Source organism: Euphorbia lathyris, chromosome 5 (genome assembly GCF_963576675.1).
Source record: "Euphorbia lathyris chromosome 5, ddEupLath1.1, whole genome shotgun sequence".
Taxonomy (NCBI): Eukaryota; Viridiplantae; Streptophyta; class Magnoliopsida; order Malpighiales; family Euphorbiaceae; genus Euphorbia; species Euphorbia lathyris.
Window position 1 is genome coordinate 50,730,400 of NC_088914.1, and position 19,473 is coordinate 50,749,872.

At 35.8% G+C, this 19,473-nt stretch overlaps 3 protein-coding genes across 4 annotated transcripts; 1 reads left to right on the forward strand and 2 right to left on the reverse strand.

Moving 5' to 3' along the window:
• Positions 1 to 736: 736 nt before the first annotated feature.
• LOC136228611 (pentatricopeptide repeat-containing protein At5g04780, mitochondrial-like) lies at positions 737 to 6,444 on the forward strand. Its single transcript, XM_066017045.1, has 2 exons — positions 737 to 2,381; positions 6,307 to 6,444. The coding sequence occupies exon 1, from the start codon at positions 898 to 900 to the stop codon at positions 2,377 to 2,379; it is 1,482 nt and encodes a 493-aa protein (XP_065873117.1). The 5' UTR covers positions 737 to 897; the 3' UTR covers positions 2,380 to 2,381; positions 6,307 to 6,444.
• Positions 6,321 to 7,049, reverse strand: LOC136228612 (protein TRACHEARY ELEMENT DIFFERENTIATION-RELATED 7). Its single transcript, XM_066017046.1, has one exon. It carries the CDS (start codon positions 7,047 to 7,049, stop codon positions 6,321 to 6,323), a length of 729 nt encoding a protein of 242 aa, XP_065873118.1.
• Positions 7,050 to 7,940: 891 nt separating this feature from the next.
• LOC136230823 (protein trichome berefringence-like 7) lies at positions 7,941 to 15,272 on the reverse strand. Of its 2 annotated transcripts, none has more exons than XM_066020009.1 (4): positions 13,927 to 15,272; positions 10,130 to 10,288; positions 9,157 to 9,462; positions 7,941 to 8,246 (listed from the first exon to the last, which is right to left on the reverse strand). In XM_066020009.1, the coding sequence occupies exons 1-3, from the start codon at positions 14,733 to 14,735 to the stop codon at positions 9,180 to 9,182; spliced, it is 1,251 nt and encodes a 416-aa protein (XP_065876081.1). In that variant the 5' UTR covers positions 14,736 to 15,272; the 3' UTR covers positions 7,941 to 8,246; positions 9,157 to 9,179. The 2 variants fall into 2 exon arrangements, with proteins under 2 accessions (XP_065876081.1, XP_065876080.1); XM_066020008.1 differs by having other exon boundaries at positions 7,941 to 8,253.
• Between the last annotated feature and the right edge of the window lie 4,201 nt (positions 15,273 to 19,473).

Genomic DNA, 19,473 nt, shown 5'->3' on the forward strand with positions numbered 1-19,473 from the left:
AACTTATCATCTCTGTATTTAGTCTATACCAGGTTGAGGATAGAATTGGACATGCAACTTATAAGGTGAAATTACCTACAAGTTCTTATATCCATCCAATGTTCCATGTTTGCCAATTGAAGAAAAAGGTGTCCTCACAAGTTGTAGTCACCATCATACTCCAACTCCGAATAGGAAAATGGGGAAAAGGGGAAACCATACAGTTACTAAGACCCTGATTCAATGGTGAATCACAACTCCTGAAGATGTTACATGAAAGTTCCCCTTTGATATCATGAAAACATTTCCAAATGAAATAGAATAAAGGGTTGATTATAGTTGCTTTTTAATTACTTTTGTCTTTGGACGATGATATTTTAAAACAAGGGAGAGTAAGTGTAAACAAATAACTTTGTTTGTTTTGAAATGTAATTGAAATGTAGATGATAACGAATTTTATGTGATTTTTCTTACACCCCAAATTGGAGGGGAATCATGATGCAAATCTTTTTCTTCCAAAATTACTTCTTGTATTTTCTTTTATTTTATAAAAATAAAAGCATATAAAAGTAATTTTATATACAACTATTACTAAACTATCACTAACCTTACATTATATCCAAACACAACAAGTTATTTCATACGGTCACTTACTTCATTCTAGGTTACCTAAACAAGTTAAACTCCATCCAAATAAAATCTTAGTTTTAGATGAACATTTGTATAAACATCAATGTATTTGCAAATGGGTTTTTATGCTAGAATACATATTTTCTTCTTCCTTCCTTCTCTAATCAAAGTATCACCCACCCTATCCTATCTCCGGAACAGTGGAAAAGGGGAGAAAGACAAAAGAAGAGTAGGGAGATATAAGCAAAGACAATCTTCCCGCCATAACCCATTCAAGAAATTCAAATAATGTATAATAGTATCCACACCCTTTCTTTTCTACTCAGAAATTATGCTCGTCACTCTGCATCATCTATACCCAAGCAAACCCACGCCCAAATCCTTGTCAATAACTACCTTTCCAATCTAACCCTCCAAACCGATCTCCTTCTCGCCTACACCAAATCTGGGGATCTCCATCATGCTCGCAAACTATTCGACAGAATGTGTGACAGAAACATGCATTCCTGGAATATTTTTATTTTCTCCCATGTCCATAACTCTCTTTACTCTGAAGCTATTTCTGCTTTTTATAAGTTTATGAAGATGGGTTTTCAGCCGGATCACTATACCTTGCCTCCTTTGTTTAAGGCATCTTTAGGCGTGGGAAATGTTTACCTCGGGTGCATTCTTCATAATTGGGTGATTAGACTTGGGTTTGATGGATACGTTGTTGTGGGTACCTCTGTCTTGGACTTCTATTTGAAACGTGGGGAACTGATTGATGCACACAGAGTTTTCTCTAACATGTTGTGGAAGGATTCTGCCGTTTGGAATTTGATGATTTCGGGGTTTGGGAGGGCGGGTTTCTATGCAGAGGCTTTTATTATGTGTAGGAAAATGGTCGCAGGAGGGGTTATCATCGATGTTTTCACTGTTCCTAGTATTTTAAATGCTTGTGGAGGAGCAGGTGACCTAATGAAAGGATCAGAAATTCATGCACTAATTGTTAAGAGTATTGTGTTTGATGGAGATGTTGCAGTTGCGAATTCACTGATTGATATGTATGCAAAGTGTGGATGCTTGGGTAGTTCAGAGAAGGTTTTTCAGAATATGCCGAATCCGAATGTGGTGACATGGACTACAATGATATCTAGTTATGGAGTACATGGGGAAGGAGAGAAAGCATTAGGTATCTTTAAGAAGATGAGGAATCGAGGATGTAAGCCTAACCCTGTCGCCATAACTGCAGTTTTAGCTAGTTGTAGTCACTCAGGTTTAATAGATCAAGGCCGCCATATTTTCCATTCAATATGGTTAGATCATGGGTTTGAACCTAGCATAGAGCACTATGCTTGTATGGTGGACCTTTTGGGTCGCTGTGGACATCTCGAGAAAGCACTTCGTCTGGTGCAGAATATGAAATTACAGGTAACAGCAAGTGTTTGGGGTGCCCTATTAGCTGGTTGTGTGATGCACAAGAATGTCATGATTGGGGAAATAGCAGCCCACCATCTCTTTGAAATGGAACCAACAAACTCTAGCAATTATATAGCTTTATGTTATATTTATGAATATCATAGCATTTGGCCAGGTATGGTAAGCATCAGAACAAAGATGAGAGAACTGGGTTTGGTGAAATGTCCGGGTTGTAGTTGGATAACAATTGGAGGAATGGTTCATAAATTCTACCAGGGCCAGCCACATCCACTGGCAGAAATGATGTGCATACAGTTGCTTAGCATGTCCAAAGTGCCGACTTTTCCTGATGATTTTCAAGAGGAAAGCTAATTGTAAGTACTGCTACTTCTGCAACATATGATTCCTCATAAATTTAAACTATGCTTTTTCAATGGCTCCACTTATTTTAAGAGTGAGTATCCGCAGTTTAGCTATTGCGGGATTTCTTTTTTCCATTATTGAACCACAGTATAAATATCCTAGACCCGGGTGTAGTGATGAATGTGCAAGGGTTGCTAGGTCGTCGCCCCGAAGCGGCGCGCCACCCTAGGACCCGGGGGTGGTGTCAAATATGCAAGGGTTGCGGGTAAATAAGTTAGTCCACGGTAATGGTAGGGGTAAGGGTAGTATTACGCTTTGGGACATGGAACATAGGTTCTTTGACAGGAAGATTAGTCGAAATTGTAGATGTTATGAAGAGGAGGAGAATAAATATAATGTGTCTACAAGAAACCAAGTGGGTTGGAACCAAGGCTAGAGAGATAGCTCATTGGGGTTATAAGCTTTGGTACTCAGGAAAGGATAAGGGTAGAAATGGAGTAGGTATTCTTATTGATCGGGAGTATATTGATGATGTAGTAGCGGTGTCTAGGAAGAGCGATAGAATTATGAGTGTTAAGCTAGTGATAGGGGATGAGAGTGTTCATGGAGGGTATGGTTTTGGAGATAAGAATGAAGCAGGAAATGATATTCTGGAATTCGCATCAGCCTATGACTTGAGTATCATGAACACATGGTTTATGAAGAGAACATCCCACTTAGTGACTTATAGGAGTGTCGGTAATGCGAGCCAAATTGACTTCTTCTTAGTAAGGAGTGCTTGGAGAACGAGTTATATTGACTGTAAGGTGGTCCCTGGTGAGAGTACGACAACCCAACATAGAGTAGTGGTGCTTGATTTTCGAAGTAGGAAATGTATAAGAAAACGAACACCACAAGTGGAGACTAATATTAAGTGGTGGAAATTGCAAGGGGAGAATCAACCAAAATTTGTGGATAAGATGACCAAAAAAGATATTTGGACTTGTAATATGGATTTAGATATAGATTCGATATGGACTAAGATGGAGCATAGTATAAGGGAAGTAGCGAAGGAAGTTCTCGGGGAATCTAAAGGTAGCATGCCACCGGGTAAGGACACATCTTGGTGGACGGAAGAAGTACGACAAGCAGTAAAGAGTAAGCGAGAATCCTATAAAATATTGGGGAAATGTAGGAGTGATGAGAACTACGAAAAATACAAAGAGGCTAAAAGGGAAGTAAAGAAGGTCATACGAGATGCTAGAGCAAAGGTGAATCGGGATTTGTATACAAGATTGGATACGAAAGAAGAGGAAAGAGACATATATAGAATTGCTCGGATGAGAGATAGGAAGACGCGAGATCTCGGAAAAGTTAAATGTGTGAAGGATGTGGACCAAAAAGTCCTAGTTGGAGATAAGGATATCAAGGAACGATGGAGGTCCTATTTTGATGACTTATTTAATGGAGATCGCAGACAAGATGTTGGAGATATAAGTATCCCTCACGATATGATAAATCATGAATGCCCACGGAGAATTCAAAAGGGTGAAGTCAAAATGGCATTAAATAAGATGAGGTTGAGGAAAGCAGTAGGACCTGATGGCATCCCTATTGAGATTTGGAGATGTTTGGGAGAAAGAGGAATCGAATGGTTGACGACGTTATTCAACAAAATTTGGAGAAACAATAAGATGCCATCAAAATGGAGGAAAAGTATCTTAATCCCTTTGTATAAGAACAAAGGTGATGTCCAAGATTGTGCAAACTATCGAGGAATCAAATTAATGAGTCACACTATGAAACTTTGGAAGCGAGTGATCGAACAAAGGCTAAGGAGGACGGTGAAGATCTCGGAAAACTAGTTTGGCTTTATGTCGGGAAGATCAACTATGGAAGCCATCCATCTAATGAGACAATTAATGGAGCACTATCGAAATAAGAAGAAAGACTTGGTTTTCATTGACTTGGAGAAAGCATATGATAAGGTACCAAGGGAAGTACTTTAGTGGGCCTTGATAAGGAAAGACATTTTGCGGAAATATATTGACATCATAAAGGACATGTATGAGGGAGCATGCACGAGTGTACGTACTAGTGTTGGGAAGACTGAAGAGTTCCCTATTACGATTGGAGTGCATCAAGGTTCCGCACTAAGCCCATTTCTTTTTGCCATCGTTATGGATGAACTAACAAGTTCACTTCAAGATGGTATACCATGGTGCATGTTGTTTGCAGATGATATTGTGTTGGTTGATGAGACGAAAGAAGGAGTGGAGAGGAAGTTGGAACTATGGAGACAAACTCTAGAATCTAGAGGCTTTAAGTTGAGCTGAAGTAAGACAGAATATTTGGAGTGTAAGTTTAGCGGCCATAGGAGTAGGGAGGCAGGGACAATCACCCTAGATGGGAGAGTTGTTCAGGCCTCGGATTGCTTCCGGTATTTAGGATCTATTATCCAAACGGATGGAGAAGTAGATGAAGATGTTGCTCATAGGATTAAATCTGGTTGGTCGAAGTGGAATAGTGCTACGGGTTTCCTTTGTGACCCCGGCATGCCTAATAGATTGAAGGGAAAATTCTACCGCACGGCAATCAGACCAGCATTGTTATATGGTACAGAGTGTTGGGCAGTGAAACAGTGTCACATCCATAAGATGTCGGTGGCGGAGATGCGTATGTTGAGATGGATGTGTGGGCATACGAGAAAGGATCGGGTGACTAATGAAATAATTAGGACAAAAGTAGGGTTACATCTATTGAAAATAAAATGAGAGAAAACCGACTAAGGTGGTTTGGCCATGTGAGACGTAGAGCGCTTGATGCACCGGTTAGGAGGACCGAAGAGTGGCAAAGGGATGTAGTGGTGAGGGGTAGGGGAAGACCTAAGCAAACTTGGAGTAGGGTGATCGAGAATGATATGAGTCTACTGGGAATTGAGGAAAATATGGTAGTGGATAGGGCGGAGTGGAGGGAGCGAATTTGTGTCGCTGACACGACTTGATTTCACGGTTTTATATGATGATTCATGTTAGCCGACCCCGAATCATTTCGGGACTAAGGCTTTGATGTTGTTGTTGTATTATTATGCTGAAGCAAAAAGCTATAAGACTTGACTCATGGATTTATATATGACACTCAGTTGGATCACCTGGGAAATGCATGTTATCAATATATCATCATTCTTTAATAACATAAAATTGTACAAAATCAGACCACTTACATTATTTATTCTGCTGTATAGACTTGGAAAATTCTTTGTCTAGGAGTAGTTAACATTTTGTGTCCCTATAGCGATTGATCTAATAATTTGTTTGCACTTACGATTCTCACAATTGGTCAATTGATCAAGATACATTCCATACTGTGAATGACAACAAAAGGGAAGTTCGGACTACTCTCAGTCAAAAATTTATATTATCCGTCTTGAAATCAACTTTCTTCAATTTTGATTGCTTGTTGACAAAACAGATTAGGCTACCATTCTTGTGGTTACTTCTTGATCACATGCTTATACCCTAAAATATTACTCCCTCCCTTCCATTATATAAATCATTCTTGGGTGATTCACACAAATTAATAAGTACAATGGAAAGGAGGGAGTATCAATTTATCATTAACTAGCTCAAGAAAATATCTTAATATATAATGCGCCTACTATTAAGGATGATTCTATGGTCAAAATGTCTAAGGTCGTGCTTTTATTGTCCAGTTATTCCATGTCTATCTGTTCATTGTGGAAATAACTATTTGTTCACATTAGTTAACATCTTGGTTTTTCGAAGGTAAACATATATGATATAATCTCCAAACTGAATTTTGACATATGAAAGAAAACCCTTATTTTGGTTGGGTATAGAATGTACAATTGTAAACATTGCTTAAGCCTCGCTTATTTGTTTTCTGAAAATGTTGAATGAATGCAATCTTTTTTTGTTTTTTAACCGTTACAATCAGACTTTGTGCTCGAATTAGTGCTGAGTGGAATGAGACGAAGATGCGGCCAAATCAGAAACCTGGGAGTGATCATGTGAAGCTTCAATGTGTGAACCTTTGCCCACTTTTTCATGTTCCATGATCTTCTCCTCAATATGAATATCTTCTTCAATGGTTAGTACTTTGGTTTTCTCACCATGAGGTCCTGCAATGATTGCTTCCTGAACTTTTATGTGTTCATCAAAATCTACAACTTCAGTTTTTTGAACCATTCGTTTCTTTTTCTTCTTAATGAAACAGCAGAGCGCAACAGAAAGAAATGCAAGAAAGAATAGACCACCAAGTGAGACGAAGACAACAATTATAACAGTTGAATGATGTCCTGGCGTCGGAGGTGGGGGTGGAACAAAATGAGGTGGTGGTGGGGGAGAGACCGGGTGATTTGATGGGGATGGTGGATGAGTAGGTGGCGAACCAGGCACTGGAAATGGTGGAGATGGTGTAATTGGGTGATGTGGTGGAGGTACTTGTGGAGGGGATGGAGTAAAGTGAGGTGGTGGTGCCGCTCCTGGAGATGGTGGAGGACGGAATGGATAATTGGGCGGAGCAACATTTGGAGGAGATGGGATATTATGAGGTGGTGCTACTTTGGGAGATGGTGGAGGCTTCCAGGAAGGTGGTGCAACTTTTGGAGGAGATAGAGGATTGTGGGGTGGAAGAGGAAAATATGGGAAGTTGTAGTCATAATTGTGAATAGGAGCCATTTGAATCTGAGAAAGGTATTGAATGCTGCTGTTGAGAGGCAGAGAATATGGATTGATGTTCGTTCCTAATCCTATTTGTAATATTTGCAATTGCATGCTTCTAAGCTTCAACTGACTTGACTCTCATGCTAAGATTTCGAGGAGTTGTCATTGATTGCATTCAAAAGCACTTCTAGTATTTTTGTGCTTTATTCAAGAAAAGAACGTGATGTTCTTAAGGTTGATTTGTATGAATCTGACTTGGTTTCTAGGTTAACCGTTTGGTCTTCAATTTGTAACTATCAATTCTAGTTGCTTCCCTTCTGATTCTATCTGGGTATTTTACCTGTCTCAATCCAATACAACTTATGCAGAATTATCATTTTCTTCTTATCCAATATTCTGAAGGTTGTAGTTTCATTCAAAACCATGTTAGAAATCGAGATTAATTACTGTTTTTCTTCAATTCAAGTTCAGAAGAATCTTCAATTTGCAGGACATGAATCATTTGAGTTCTTCCTAGTTTCACCTGGTGCATTTTCGCATCTTTTGTACTTGTTACATGATAGAAAGCAAAAGTTAAAATTGAGCCCTTATTCTTGGTGTAATTTATTGATTTGGCCACTGTACTTCAATTTTAATTAGGTCCTTATATATTTATTTTGATAAAACCTAACTTTTAGCAGACATTTATGATAAAAACGTGGTCAAACTATTTTCTCCAATTGTCTTAAGATACATGTAATATGCTACTGTGTATGAAAGACCAAATGCATCATCAACAATGGACTACCAAAATGACAAAATATTAACTTTTTTTTCCCATTGAAGAACTGCAGTCCAAACCTTCTTAGCGAGATATTCAAAATGAATTCAGAATAAACAGAAAATATGATAATCTAATTTCTTCTATTTTCCTTCCACCATGATCAAATATTCAAATATAGTACTTTGTTAACAAGAAATATATAAATGGACAAAATTATTACATACACGCACCAAAGAACAGTTACATAAAGAATGAAAAAATGATTTCTGTTACAAAACAATACAAATGCCCTGGCCGGCAACTGAGCCCTTGTTTAGTTTCAGAAAAGGAGGCCTAACTTGTTGACAGAGTTGCAGCAATTGGCATAAAATAATGTGTGATGATGATGGCGATGAAATCCAAACCAAATATTCCACTCTTCTGGTGTATATGCAATGTGTGTTCTGAATCTGCACCCTACAAAAGAGAGCTCATTAAATAGTTAATTACAAATTACCACAAATGAATATTGAGCAACCAATTCAAAAGAGCAAATGATAGCAATCAACAGTTATTAATGTATTGTTTCATGTTGAGGCATCAGGCTTCTTTTGTTGATAATATCCATATCACCAATGCAATGCCATTAGAATTTTGACCAGGTTTGTTTGAGAAACCAACTAAATAAAGAAAAAGCTTGTTGAAAAGGAGAAAGTAGAGAGCTACTGCTCCAGGTCTATTCCTGTGCTCAAGCCGGCCTAGTGGTATCTAGAGAAAGGTATTAGTGAGGATGAGTGAGTTTGAGAGAGAAATAACTGAACAAATAATGAGTTTATACAAGTATAAAACACTATTGCTTGAGCTATTTTAGGTAACAAGCACAGATGATCACTGAGACAATCAGAAAAGAAAAAGGGATTGGTACTATTTTTGGTCACGAGTGATTTTATCGGTGCAACCAGACAGATAGATATGCCTAACTCCCATTTTAAAGGATAAAGGAATAGTATTGGGTTGGGTGGGTAATCAAACATATGGCAGAAGTTTTTAACCCTTTGTACTTTACACAATTTGTGACTTTGGCCCCTCTACTTCCAATTGTATTACACACGCTGTTACTTAATTGGAAAAAATTATTTGAGTACATGCAAAAGCGTGTAATATACTGCTAAGATAACCATCTTTCAAGGGTCAGATTTTATAAAAATTTAAGTGCTTGGGCCAATTGTACAATAATTGAAGTATAAGGACCAAAGTGACAAATTGTGCCAGTATAAGGACTAAACTTATTACTTTTGCTGAAAATATATACACTACAGAATGTGGAAATGCAGTCAAGCAAGGCTAAAGGAAGAAAATGGCAAAAAAAATTGCACTCACATCATGATTGTGAAAGAGTGAGTCTATGGCTGGTAAAACAGGAAAGAGAGCAAAATTTCATTCCACATATCAGGAACTCCAGGTAAACACCAGTGGCTACAGTCAGGTACAGGTAAGTTGTCATTCCACATGCCAACATGTGCATCACTCCTGAAAGCAGACATGGATGTTATCTGAAGTGCAGTTACAGGAACCTTCATATTTTTTACCACCTCAAGGACTGTATCTGAAAATAGGTTTCGGTCCCTCCCACCAGTTTCTGACATTGGATGTCTAGTCACATTGCAGAACTTGTGTGATTTATCACTGATGCAGATGAAAAGAACCTTAGTTAGTCATATTGAGCAATGGACAAATCACAGTGAAATCCAGGAATGTAGGAAAAGTATATATTGTAAACATGCTAGGACAAACTTTGAAAAGAAAAAGTCAGTTTCAGAAGCAGTTAAATGACAATTGGAGATAAGGCACAAATTTACCCTCCTACGTTTTTGGGGATCAGATTAACCCCTAACATTCTCCTTTTTTTCAATGTCAGCTTCATCATTTTTGCCCCAGATTTATTTAACCCTTTTAAGTAAATCCCGATGGAAGTTGCTGATGAACCCAAATTTGCAAGTAATTATCAACAGTCTTCTGACGAGATGCCTTGAAAAAGGGAAAATCGAGCTAAAGCAAAAACGTTAAGGGCAACATTCGAAAAACAAAAACATTAGTGGTTCATCAGATTCTTCCGAAAACGTCGAGGACAACTTGATACCTTAACCCATGACAAATGCATAGCTCATGTAGACAAGAAAATTTCTGGAAGTGAAATAGAGTCTATCTTTTTTATAACAATTCAGTAAGAACAGGTTGGATGGGCTTCAACAAAAAATGATTTTTCACCTATACACAGATATTTTACAGCAATTACTGTATTGGGAAGCTATACATGCTCTTAAAAAAGTCACTGTCAGCATTAAAGAGGTACCTCCAGTGATATGGCTCAAAAGTTCTGAAGAAGACACGTGTTCTGTTTGTGTCAATCGTATTCTGCACCCATAATGCCCAAGTGTCCACAGCAATCTTGTAGGCTGTAGGAATTGACATTCCAAGTTTCACTGAGTTCCCAACCTGGAAATAGCAGCCCCTGTCCATAATACAATTTACTTACATGTAAAAGTTGTGCAGATCATACCTGTGAGATGAAAATAATATCAAGGAAACAGCTATTTACAGTCAAGCCAATTAGATAGCATTATTTTTCTCCATAAAGGGAAACCAGGGACCTTCGCATGCGGGGGTGTGGGGTGTGTCAGGGATTAATATAAAAGCTATTATAATGCCTTAACTTACGCTTAAGCTTTTAGTTCAAATGGTTCCTTGACATAAATGAACTGCTTAGTAAGGTCTGTGTAGCAAGAAAAATGCATCTTATTTGGTAAGAAATAGCATTTATATTTTGTCTATGTGGGTTCCAGAATTGGCCAGAGAACAGAATGTTCCTATTGAAATATAGTCAATATAAAATATCTAGCACTCAAGGAGCATTTTGGATGCACTCGTTGTAGACCTACAATAACCAACCTAAAAATAGCACATATCTACAGATTGCATTTCTATCTTGTATTAAATATTATCCTCTTTTTTATTATAAAAAAAAAGCTCCAGCTAATAACTATTTCCTTAAAAAGCAAAAAGAGAACAAAAAAAGGGAAAGGATCTTTCAGAAGGATCAAAAACTGCTATTCAGGTTCAGGTTTCTCAAACCATAATTCCATCAGGAATTCACCAGTGACATTCGCTCCAATCAAAAGCCATCCAGGAGAGGCAGCTTCTTGACAGCTATGGGGGCACATAATGCTGTCGCAAACTAGCTCCAAAACTAGTTTACTTTTTCTGAGGAACAAAAGAATCAGGGGACGAGAATGCTCTTAAAGTTCCTTAATAAAAAAGAGAGAGAGAGTGAAAAGTAATTTAAAAATTTTCATTTCACAAGATAAATAAAGATCTAATACTAAAATGAGACCAGAAATTCTGCAACAACAGAAACTCTTCGATTAAAGCATTTTCTATATCATCAAACCCAGACAAAAAGGAAAAAGCCCTAAGGAAATTCCGCGATGTATGGACAACACTATCAATAGATCATGCAACATTCACAAGTGACAGATCTCATGGACAATTTTAAGAGCTGGCTCCTTCAGTAGTATAACTGGTTGGATTTATTAACTCATCAAGAACATAGGTTCACGAAAACCTCACAAGCAATGGTATTTGAAATTGCTGCTAGATCATATAGCATAAAAAATGCCCTCTCCATCATCACCATTTAAATGGCTGTTACGAATTAATGACTATTACCACCATTATATAACATTAATCAAACGCACTTAATAGTTTACACAGACCTAGACATACAGAAGTTCTAGTTGAAAATTCTTTAAAATAAAGCAGTCTAAGTATAGCATGTTTTAACTATAACTAAAAATTATCAAAAGGTTATTGCAACCATTTTGAATTTTCTTTTCAGTCAACTGGCCATGCCCATTCTCATAAAATTAGTTCATTAAAAACAGCTTGCTAAACCACAAATAACACACACCACACACTCAGACTGCAATTGTTGTGAACGTTGTTCTCCTAAAACTAATTTCTGCAATACAGCAATCACTAAATCAGCCATGATTCTGACGCCATGCCTAAGAGCAAGAAGCAAGCTTAAGAAGATATTGGGCGAAAAGCCTGTTAATTCAGAAACATGCAATTATCTGCAAATACAAAAAACTTATATGTAACATGTATGTGATTGATGGGTATGTTACTTCAAGAGTAATTACAGAAAATTGCGAGGAAAAAGTGTATTCTCTTCATGTCATAATCCAGTAATAAGAGGTCTCCTAAGTATGCTAAATTATTTCAGTACGGAGGTTAGGATCCAATAAATATATCATCCAATTCCAATCATGAAAAATCTAGCACTCCACGTAGTCGTAAAGGCAGAGATGATAATTGAACATGAAACTATAAAATATAAAGACAGCATTTCAAAGCATTTCTAAGTTAATGGTTTCTAAATTCAGTGGTCTTAAAAGTCGTCAATGGGGAAAAAAAAAGTAGATGGGATTATTTAGGAGAGGAGACACTAATGGGGCTTCAGGACTTCCCAACTGCTCAGTGTAATTTTCTCTCTTGTAAAGAATGCTCCACAGTAAGATCTCAGATCTAGAGAGAATTGAACCAGCTCTTTCTTGGAAAATACAATGTTGATAGAAACAAAAACAGAACACACGACAAATACGAAAATATAATTGTATTGATTGAACACTGAAATCAACAGAAATAGAAAAATAAATTGAGCTGAGAAAGGTCTCAAACTCCAACAAGAAATAAACTTCGCTCTCTGCTTAAAGAACAGAGCCAAACAATCAAAAGTGTTTACTAACATAATTCTTCTGAATCCTTTCCTTTTCCCTCTACACTTCTATATATACTAAGTTACTAACTAAAGCACTCTCTCTCCTATAACTCTCACTGGGCTCCGAATCATGTGTCCCTTAATTCCCATATTACCCTTATACCTATTAGCATATTCTCTATCATAATCATTCCAGCGGCCTTTTGCAAATCAACAAGAATCAAAACAATGATTGGCAATTCCATTTCCAAAACTATACTCCTAAAATCAATTTTGATAGGCCTGAAGCTCAGTTACTTGGAAGTAAATCATAATATTTTTCTCTATAACAAAATTTTACCACAAGTGAACTGGCATATTAACAGTGCCAAAATTTCTAATCATAATGAAGGAAACTTCAACTACTCAATGCAAATACTTCAGTGCTTACAGTTTCCAGGAAAGTTGTATTGTTCAATGAATGTTATCAGAATTCAAGAAAAAGAGGCAGGGAAAATGACTCAATATGAGTTGCATAACCAAGTAGGTAGCAGCGTTGATATGAGAAAATAGTCACTACCTACCATGCTCAAAAACTAAAATACTATTTTACATTGATTTGGAAAAAACTGGTGGGTGCCTTTTGTGAGATATATCTCATCCATCAAAAGATACTTCCGCTTCCTTTCCCACTTTGACATAGATTTTACAAATTTAGAAAGGAAGATAGAGAACGCCTGCTATTAGAGAGGGAAATAAGTACATTATATGAGGAGGCCCACAGAATGAAAAATTGTCAAAGAACCATTTAACTCAGAAGCTGAAGCTGATAGGTGAGGTTTCAAGAATAGTCTTTATTATCTCTAACACAATCTACGCGAGTGCCCTTCGGGTTGAAGGGTGTACAAGCAAGGAACCATTTTATCTTGTGCTAAAATTTCACTAACAAATGGGTTTCGTTAGGATTCGAACTCTATACCTCATGGTCTAAGAGACTCTGGTATCATTTCAAAGAACCATCTTATCCAAAAGCTTGATCTGATAGTTAAGGTTCCAAAAATAGTTTTTATTATCTCTAGCGAGGAAATATGATATTAACTAAAGCCATATTAAATAAAACAAATATGATATCTATGCAATAACAAGAAGCTATGCTAGAGCTCTTGTAAGTCAAGAATTGACAATAAATACATAAATTATGAAATACTGCAACCGCATAAACCAATACAATACAAGTAATAAGCTAATGAGATCAATTAAATCCAATGTAGAATGAGTAAGAACATCAGATATGAGGCGAGGGCTCTATGTGTCTATCAAAATTGTTCATAAACATAAAAGAAAAGAAAGAAATCAAAACAGCACATTACAATTTGAAGAGTAAAACTTACGTTTCAAAAAGCTTTCCAGGCACCCACCATTGTCCTGTGTTGAATATGAGAACATCTGAATCAATCCACTGACTGCTAATATCATCCAACTTGTCCAATCTGAGCACTGATTTAACCCGCTTAGGTGCAAGTCTAGGCATCCGACCATGTCGCACCAAGAAAACTGATCGAAAGAACTCAATTGTTAAATTAAAGGTGCTGAACCTCACACCTAAGAATCTGATTTGTTTAGTTATCCTATTTCCATTGACTTCATAAACACTTTTCTTATCCTTTACCCCTTCCATGAGCAAACAGATTAATGATTCCCACTGTGTTCTACTCATGGAATCGCCAACAAACACAACCCTCTTGTTCCGAAACCTTTCCAATATAGTATGAACATCGAGCCTTGGAATACTACAGTTATCGGGTTTCCACCTCCATTTAAGATAATCTCCATCTTTTCTGCCATTTCCCAAACAATTGAAACCTCGTTCAGCAAAAGGACATTCTGAAGCATTGTATAAAGGGTAACCATCATCCACTACCCATATTCCATCAAAAACATTACAATATCCAATTGAATCATTAAATTTTGACATGGCAGAACCCTGAAAGGCTTGTGTTAGGGTTGGCAGCACATAAATGCAACCCCCTCCAATGGCTATGAAAAATGAAACAATAGACCCAACCACAACAAGCAACATATACCAGCGTGAGACTGGGCTTGATCTGTTAGCTCTTGGACTACCACAACTCAAATTTCTCGGGCTAACTACCCCCAAGACCTTCTTGTTGAATGACTTGCTTCGATTGAAAGTAGTCATTAATCCAGCCAAGCATGCGCCAAAACTCAAAAACAGTACTTCTCATACTTAATTAAACCAAAACAAAGTTCAAGCATTCCCAATCAATCGAACTATGAATCCATCCATTAGCTTATAAGTACCGATTCAAACTCACCCAAATATCAACCTCAGCGGAGCAACAAAAGCATCATTAACGCAACTTAAATAAATAAAACAGAAATTTGAAGTTTATGACAGTTTTCTTATATCAAAATCCTTGGACAACCAAAAACGTATTTTTAGAGGCAGATGCAAAATCCAATAATTCAATTGAGAAAGTAATGCATGTACGATAATGTCTGATGCGGTATAAGCAAAGCCCCAATTAATTAACTAATTCAAAATTTGAAGAGAAGTGGACATTTAGAAATGCATGCATAAATGGTGAGAAATTGGAAAACAGTAGCGAGCTAAAAAGAGGGAGAGATCGGTGAGAAAGCAGAAGAAAACAGGAAGAAGGAAGAGAGAGAGAGAGAGAGAGAGAGAGAGGGGATATGTAATATTCGTATATTGAGGTTGTTGGCAATTTGGTGACATAGGTATTGGCCTTGGCCAATCTTGTCATCTAACTAAGAGCATCCCTACCATTCCACATCACCAATTTCTTACAACTTTTTCTTCAAAACACTCTTAATCAAAAATACACTCTCACTATCACTACTATTCATATAATATTTTATTTTATTTATTTTTAATTAATTAACTTATTTTGTAATGCATTAAAAAAAATATACAATTGAAAAAAAATGAACAAATTAAATATATTAAATTAATTATGTTTATTATACTAATTTAATTTTAAAAAATAAATAATATTAGAAAATATTGGGAATGGATATGGTTTCTTTTTTTTGGTTACAAATGGATGTGGTTTCTTTTGAATTAAAATAAATGTATTTATGTGAATTTTTTAAAAATATAAATTAGAAAATAATAAGTCGCCGTGAAATATTAAGTTATATATTGTAACAAAAAAAAATATTGTACATATTTTTTTGGGTAATTAATTTATTAGTCTCTATATTTTGACAAAACACACTGTTTAGTCTCTGTATTTTCAAAAACACATGATAAAGTCCCTAACCTTTTTCTCGATGAACTGTTTAGTCCCTAATGTTTTTCTCAGTGAACTGTTTCGTCCCTGCCGTTAGACTCTCATGAAAATTTTGTTAGTCAATTTGGATTTGTGTTATTTTTTTCCTTTATTTTCCTTTCCTTTAAACTCTAATGCATCTGAAATCAACTTTGAGTGTTCTTCTTCTTGATTTTCTTCTTAATCGTTCAAAATCGTAAGCATTGGGTCTGTTCTTTTTCTTGTTCTCCATACAAACGACTTCTTTTTCTAAATTGGATTTCCTCTTCTAAAGTTTGAGGGTAAATAGTAAAGGATAATTTAGTCATTTCCGAAGTCATAAACGTTAAAAAATCTAACAAACAGACAGAAGGACTAAACAGTTCACTGAGAAAAAAGTTAGGGACCTTACCATGTGTTTTTGAAAATACAGGGACTAAACAGTGTGTTTTGTCAAAATATAGGGACTAATAAATTAATTACCCTATTTTTTTATTGTTTTAACTAATATAAAATAATTCCTCCTAATTTATTAAAACAAAAATAAGTGCTTTGGACTAATGCTCCTTCAGCCCTTTAACTTGTCCAAATTGATCATTTTATCTCTCCAACTAATCGAATGTCTTATTTACCCCCTTAACTCTATAAAAATGATATTTTTTACCTCATTAACTTGTCCAAATTTGTTATTTTACCCATCTCCAACTCATCGAATATCTTATTTATCCATTAACTCCATAAAAGTGGTATTTCTCACCTCTTATGATCATATTTACCCCTTTAACTCCATAAAAGTAGTATTTCTTATCTCTTTATAGTGCAAAATTAATAGGATTTATTCAAATAAGTTTGAAAAAAAATTAATATCAACTTTTTTAAAAAAAATTTGATCATTATATTGATCCTTCATGTGTTTATTACAATAATATTGTATTACAATAATTAGCTGATCAAAATTTAACTAGCCAAAAAATTAAAAAGAGAATGAATGAATAAAAGATACAAATAACAAGAATATTAATATAAACAAGTTAAAGACGTTATATGTAAGGATAAGGTACCAAAATAGGTTTATGGTTTTTGAAAAAGTATCAATTTAGGTTCCATGTATAAAATAGTACCAATATAAGTTTAACGTTTAAAAAAATGTATCAATTTAGGTCTCGATAACGGATTGCAATGGGTGAGAAATACCACTTTTGTGGAGTTAAGGGAATAAATAGGACATTCTATGAGTTGAGGGGTAAATGGACAAGTTGAGGGGTGAGAAATATCACTTTTATGGAGTTAAGGGTGTAAATAGAACATTCGATAAGTTTGATGGGTAAAATGACCAATTTGGACAAGTTAAGTGAGCTAGGGGAGCATTAGGCCATTTTCTTTTTATTGTCCGTTTATTTCATACAACATGGAATTCTTACCTAAACCTACACAAAACAAACCAACAGAGGAAATCGTTATAGAGTTATCTTGTATTTTCTGATCCTAATGAAACTATTTAAACTCAATATAAAACAGTTTAAGGTGAGAATGAAAATTCTAAAAATATATATAATTGGTGCAAAATGAGATTGGGAATACTCATTATCCACTGTGCATTTACAGTTAAACCTCGATAAATGAATGTTCGATAAAGTAATAACCTCGTTTATATAATAAATTCTTTCGGTCCCGACTTGGGCCAATGGACTAAAGTAATAACCTCGCTAAATGCATTAAGTAATAAAAATATTTAAATCCTTAAGGGCCTAATGAAAATATAAATTAATAATTATTGAATTACATACAATATATATATATATATCTTCTACCTTTCAAATGATGAGAAGTCATTGGGGGAGAAAAGAATATATACTTGGAATATATCTTCTACCTTTTATAGCTAAATACTAAACGTTTTCATTTGCTATGTACATGAACTTAGTTTTAAATGCATTAAGTTTCACTAAAAAAATTAAACGTCTCTAGATTCAAGTAATACTTTAATTGATGTCTTTTGATTTTTCTTACTACATACAATGTATGCCTTTTACAATGAAAAATTATCTATTAAATAATAAATATTGATTTATCGATAAATGAATAATTTATTCATTTATCGATAAATAAATAATCTCGCTTAATGAATATTTTTTTCCGGTCCCAAAAATATGCATTTATCGAGGTTTTACTGTACTAATTTCTATTTTTTATTCCTTTTAAAGTTAATAAATGTGTACTAAAAAAATCAAGGCCTAATGCATACCCAGCCCCCTAAAGTTGTCCGTTTTGTTCATTTAACCCCCTCACCTTATGGGACAACCCTTTAACCCCATAAACTCCATAAAAATGGTATTTCCCACCCCCTTAACTTGTCCATTTATCCTCCGACTCATAGAATGTTCTATTTACCCCCTTAACTCCATAAAAGTGGTATTTTTCACCCCTTACAATCCATTATCGAAGCCTAAATTGATAACTTTTTTTAAACGTTAAACCTATATTTATGTTTTCCATAAAAGTGGAACCTAAATTGATACTTCCCCAAAAATCATAGGCCCATTTCGGTACATTATCCCTACATATAATGTATTTAACTTGTTTATATTAATGTTCTTGTTATTTGTATTTTTTATTCGTTCTTTCTCCATTCAACTTTTTTTACTACTATAAAGGGATAAGAAATACCATTTTTATGAAATTAAGAGGGTAAATAGGATCATAAGTGGTGAGAAATACCACTTTTATGGAGTTAAGGGGGTAAATAGGATATTCGATGAGTTGAGAAGGGGTAAAATGACAAATTTGGACAAGTTAAGGGGTGAGAAATACCATTTTTATGGAGTTTAGGGGGTTAAAGGGTTGTCCCGTAAGGTGAGGGGGTTAAATGAACAAAACAGACAACTTTAGGGGGCTGGGTATGCATTAGGCCAAAAATCAAAGGAAAATTAAAGAATTTGTATATTAAATATTTGATGGTTTGTAAAATTGTTGAATTGTGTATTTATATTAATGAGAGCTTTAAGTATTTGAACTTTTTTTTATTAAATTTGTGAATGATTTTGTTAAATTTATGCAATAATAATTTTTTTTGGTAGAAACAGGAAAGGAAAACAAAACAACAAAACACCTAACCAGGGATCAGTCTAGGAAAGCTAACCCCAATCCTATCCTCTAACAGAAGAGAAGAAAGAAAGGTAGGAGGAACAGAAAGGGTAGAAACACCAAGCATCCCCTCATGCCTAGCTGCCGCCAAGTGATCCGCAACCCTGTTTTGCTCTCGGAAGATGTGGCTGAACTTTAAGGACTCAAAGGACGAGAAAATCCGTTTGATAGCTTTAATAAGATTACGGCTACTGAGACAAATAACATGATTCTCAGAAATCATGTTGATGGCTTCCAAGTTATCAGACTCCACAGCTAACCTCCTTACACCCAGATTTTTGGCAAGCTTGATACCAGAGAGAATACCCCAAAGCTCAGCAGAAAAAGAGGAGCCCATCCCCAGATTCTGGGTGAACCCAGACAGCCAGGCGCCCCCCGAATCTCTGAGAACCCCACCGGTAGCAATCTTTTCATTATTGAGGCAGGAACCATCCGTATTCAATTTAACCACCCCATCATTAGGCCTGCTCCAACTGACAAGGTGGACATCTCTTCTCTGGG

Excerpts from the sequence above, each read along its gene's own strand:
- LOC136228611 (XM_066017045.1), top strand. The coding sequence starts at position 898 with ATGTATAATAGTATCCACACCCTTTCTTTTCTACTCAGAAATTATGCT.
- LOC136228612 (XM_066017046.1), bottom strand. The coding sequence starts at position 7,049 with ATGGCTCCTATTCACAATTATGACTACAACTTCCCATATTTTCCTCTT.
- LOC136230823 (XM_066020009.1), bottom strand. The coding sequence starts at position 14,735 with ATGACTACTTTCAATCGAAGCAAGTCATTCAACAAGAAGGTCTTGGGG. Across the intron at positions 10,289-13,926 it reads CCTGGAAAGCTTTTTGAAAC|GGGCTGCTATTTCCAGGTTG; the intron begins GTAAGTTTTACT and ends TATTATGGACAG. Across the intron at positions 9,463-10,129 it reads TTTGAGCCATATCACTGGAG|TGATAAATCACACAAGTTCT; the intron begins GTACCTCTTTAA and ends CATCTGCATCAG.